At 43.1% G+C, this 4,881-nt stretch overlaps 1 protein-coding gene across 1 annotated transcript; it reads left to right on the top strand.

The window, feature by feature from the left end:
• Positions 1–3,571: 3,571 nt before the first annotated feature.
• OR10G2 (olfactory receptor family 10 subfamily G member 2) lies at positions 3,572–4,675 on the top strand. The gene has a single exon (XM_003924345.4). It carries the CDS (start codon positions 3,667–3,669, stop codon positions 4,621–4,623), a length of 957 nt encoding a protein of 318 aa, XP_003924394.2. The 5' UTR covers positions 3,572–3,666; the 3' UTR covers positions 4,624–4,675.
• Positions 4,676–4,881: the final 206 nt, after the last annotated feature.

The raw sequence follows: 4,881 nt of genomic DNA, 5'->3' as shown, positions 1-4,881 counted from the left end.
GGAGGTGGATAGGAGGATGCACAAATATGGCCTCTACATTCATCTTTTTTTGTGGGGGGAGTGGAACAAGGTCTCAACCTGCCACCCAGGAAGGAGTACAATGGTACCATCATGGCTCACTACAGCCTTGACCTTCCAGGCTCCAGTGATCCTCCTGAGTAACTAGGACTGCAGGCATGCACCACTATACCTGGCTAATTTTTTAAATTTTTTGAACTGACAGGGTCCCAATATGTTGCCCAAGATGGTCTCAAAACTCCTGGGCTCAAGCAATTCTCCTGCCTCAACCTCCCAAAGTGCTGGGATTACAGGCATTAGCCACCATGCTCAGCCTTTGTCTCCTCTAAGAGGGTCCAAGACTGTTTGTCTCTCTTGCCAAGAAAGCCAATCCTTCTGTAAACACAATGTTCCTCCAAAAATGTACCTCCTGGAAGTCTAAGCTATCTTCTGAAATCCCTGAACACCAAACCCCAAGTTAAAATCATCATTCTTTACAAGTCTGCCTGGAAAGAGAGCCTGTCCTCAAACCCACCAGCTATAACACACTTCAGTTTCCTGCCTCCTTCCAGGCAGGCACCCAGAACCTAGAAGAGTAAAAAGAGCTTTCTTTCAACAGGGAGCCTGGGAGAAATGAAATCAAACTTATGCACAACAAAAGAGGGAAAATCGGACTGACAAAGTAGATAAATTAGGAAGAAACTTTTCACTGTAAGTAAGTATGCATCATGAAAGTCCTTCAAATAATTGCCCCAGTGGTACAGTTCTATCTGATTTGAAATATAAAAAAATGATTTTCATAAAACATTTCATGAATATATAATTTGCCTAAGTAGAAGCACACTGGTTTATATGTCTGTATTGACAAAAGAAAATTACTTTAGTTCAAAATTAGTATTTTTTGCACAATTTTAATCTCAATGCTTTCTATCTTTTCTCTATATTCTTTTTTTTTTTTTTTTTTTTTTGAGACAGAGTCTCACTCTGTCACCAGGCACTAGGCTGCTGGAGCTCGGCTCACTGCAACCTCCGCCTCCTGGGTTCAAGCAATTCTCTTGCCTCAGCCTCCCAAGTAGCTGGGACTACAGGTGCATGCCGCCATGCCCAGCTAATTTTTTGTATTTTTAGTAGAGACAGGGTTTCACCATGTTGGCCAGGATGGTCTTAATCTCTTGACCTTGTGATCCGCCCACCTTGGCCTCCCAAAGTGCTGGGATTACAGGCTTGAGCAACCGTGCCTGGCCTCTTTTCTCTATATTCTAACCGCAGAAATAAGATTTAGTTTTCCCATCCGTTTTCAAATATATCGAAGTGTCTTCCTGAAACTCAGGCAATAAAAGTCTGATATTTCTTCATTCTTTTTTTCTTTTTTTTTTTTTTTTCTTTGAGACGGAGTTTCGCTCTTGTTACCCAGGCTGGAGTGCAATGGCACGATCTCGGCTCACCGCAACCTCCGCCTCCTGGGTTCAGGCAATTCTCCTGCCTCAGCCTCCTGAGTAGCTATGATTACAGGCACGCGCCACCATGCTCAGCTAATTTTTTTTTTTTTTTTTTTTGTATTTTTAGTAGAGATGGGGTTTCACCATGTTGACCAGGATGGTCTCGATCTCTTGACATTGTGATCCACCCACCTCGGCCTCCCAAAGTGCTGGGATTACAGGCGTGAGTCACCGTGCCCGGCTATTTCTTCATTTTTGGTGGGCAAAGGACAAATTTAACATTTTCCACAGACCTCAAAGAGTCAGATATATCCAGTATTATTATTATTACTACTAATAACTCTTGAATGTTAGCATATGAATTGTTACTTTAGAGAATACTTAAGATAAAAATCTCTTTGGAGAATTTCTGATAGAGATTAAACAGTTAAACTTATTAATATTCACATTATTTATAATTAATCTATTGCCATTTTAATTGCTTTCTGAAAATAGTCATTAGCATTACAAAGATACTTTGAGGTTAAATGAAAGATAAAAGCATCTGAAACCATACATAGAGCGAAAGTCTTTATCAAGCAACCTATTCAACAAAAAGAGTGAAACAAACACATTCCATCCCTCCATCTATTTTACCATCTGATTCAGATACTTGAAAATCAGTAAAGGTCTTTAGAGAAAGTTGTTGCTTGATAGACTGCAATACACAGATATTACACACAAGCACACTAAAGTTCAAGTCCTGCATTAATCAATGATTTTATAACAAACAATAAAATTCCTCTGTGACTTCATACCAAAAAAAAATCCAATCCCAAACCAATAAACCAATAAACCATATAAATCACCAACTAAATCTAAATGATATCCTGGAGCAATAATAGGCGTGAATGTTTCTTGGAGTTTTTTAATAATGAAACTACACCTATATTACATAATGAATGAGATGGTCCCTTGACCTAAAAGTCCCAGCCAGGTGGGCACAAGGTTCAGACAAACGAGATCGAGCAGACAAACAAGGTATTCAGTCCGGGGGATTTGGCAACATCCATTCAATCTGCCTTAGTCATTCAGAAAATAATTACGGTATTTGTCACTTTTACGTGCTAGATGGGATGACTACTAAGGGAGAAAAAAAGGAATTGGACAATGCAACATAGTGTATGTGCTCTGAAAAGTATAAACATTGTCCTCAAGAATCAGGAAAGCTTCTTTTTTTTTTTTTTTTTTTTTTTTTTGAGACGGAGTTTCGCTCTTGTTACCCAGGCTGGAGTGCAATGGCGCGATCTCGGCTCACCGCAACCTCCGCCTCCTGGGTTCAGGCAATTCTCCTGCCTCAGCCTCCTGAGTAGCTGGGATTACAGGCACGTGCCACCATGCCCAGCTAATTTTTTGTATTTTTAGTAGAGACGGGGTTTCACCATGTTGACCAGGTTGGTCTCGATCTCTCGACCTTGTGATCCACCCGCCTCGGCCTCCCAAAGTGCTGGGATTACAGGCTTGAGCCACCGCGCCCGGCCAGGAAAGCTTCTTAAAGAGAAGACACCCAAACTGAATCCTGAAGGAAAAGTGGGCACTACCTATGCAAAGGGAGCAGAAAAGGTAATGTGTGCATAAGTCCCAACTTAGAGCATGCTACTATGAGAAGCTTGGGGGGTGTCACACATCCCAGCAATAAGAAGGAATTACGAGTGGTACAATAGGGACATAAATAAGGGCCAGATAAGGAATATTTTTGCATGCTATGGTGAGATGAGATTTTAGCTGAGGACAAAAGGGACAATGATAGTAGGTGAAGAAAAAGTAGATGCAGTAATGTAGGGTATTTGTTCCACACTATTCTGCGTCTACCTTAGCCCCTCTTTGGCAAACTCTCTTTTTGGTTGGAGTTTTCAATGCTTCTGTATCACTCACATGCGTCCTTCTTTCTTCATCTGGCAAATCCTGCCTCTCAGTATCTCTCAGTGGACAAGAGTTTCCACCCATCTAGGAAACTAACCAGCCTATTAAGCAAACCTAAATATTTAAGCAAACCTACATATTTCTCCTATTAAGCAAACCTAAGTAATCAATGGTGACACCACTTCCTCTTTTAAAAAACAATTTAACACTATCTTTTTATCTCATAACTCCTAGGCATCAATCATCCTACAAAAGCATTCCCTTACATCATTGTGCTGTGTTTCTCTTGTCAAATTTCACCATTCATCTTAGCAGACTACAAAAAGACATGGGAAAGACCAAAAACACATCGCTGGATACTGTGGTGACAGATTTCATTCTCCTGGGCTTGTATCACCCCCCAAATCTAAGAAGCCTTCTCTTCCTGGTCTTCCTCCTCATTTACATCCTCACTCAGCTGGGGAACCTGCTCATTCTGCTCACCGTGTGGGCTGACCCAAAGCTCCATGCTCGCCCCACGTACATTCTTCTGGGAGTGCTCTCATTCCTGGACATGTGGCTCTCCGCAGTCATTGTTCCTCGGCTTATTCTGGATTTCACTCCTGCCAGCAAGGCTGTCCCATTTGGCGGCTGTGTGGCTCAGCTGTATTTCTTTCACTTCCTGGGCAGCACCCAGTGCTTTCTCTACACCTTGATGGCCTATGACAGGTACCTGGCAATATGTCAGCCCCTGCACTACCCAGTGCTCATGAATGGGAGGTTATGCACAGTCCTTGTGGCTGGAGCTTGGGTTGCCGGCTCCATCCATGGGTCTATCCAGGCCATCCTGACTTTCCGCCTGCCCCACTGTGGGCCCAATAAAATGGATTACTTTATCTGTGACATCCCTGCAGTATTGAGACTGGCCTGTGCTGACACAACTGTCAACGAGCTTGTGACCTTTGTGGACATCGGGGTAGTGGCCACCAGTTGCTTCATGTTAATTCTGCTCTCCTATGCCAACATAGTCCATGCCATCCTGAAGATACGCACTGCTGATGGGAGGTGCCGGGCCTTCTCCACCTGTGGCTCCCACCTAACCGTGGTCACAGTCTACTATGTCCCATGTATTTTCATCTACCTTAGGGCTGGCTCCAAGAGCCCCCTGGATGGGGCAGTGGCTGTGTTTTACACTGTTGTCACTCCGTTACTGAACCCCCTCATCTACACACTGAGGAACCAGGAAGTGAAGTCTGCTCTGAAGAGGGTAACAGCAAGTTGGGGGACTGTAAACGAAAATAAGTAACTACATCTGCATCACCATCACTGCTACTCTCTTCAGCTACTGCTGCATGTGACAAATGTTCAATAAATAGATGTTAATTTCAGCTGAAATAAATATAATTCTTTTTTTTTTTTTTTTTTTTTGAGATGGAGTCTAGCTCTGTCGCCTAGGCTGGAGTGCAGTGGTGCGATCTCTGCTCACTACAACCTCCGCCTCCCAGATTCAAGCAATTCTCCTGCCTCAGCCTCCTCAGTAGCTGGGATTATAGGCACCCACCAT

Source organism: Saimiri boliviensis, chromosome 2 (assembly GCF_048565385.1).
Source record: "Saimiri boliviensis isolate mSaiBol1 chromosome 2, mSaiBol1.pri, whole genome shotgun sequence".
NCBI lineage: Eukaryota > Metazoa > Chordata > Mammalia > Primates > Cebidae > Saimiri > Saimiri boliviensis.
Note: the sequence above shows the minus strand (reverse complement) of the source record. Positions and strands in the feature narration are given on the sequence as shown.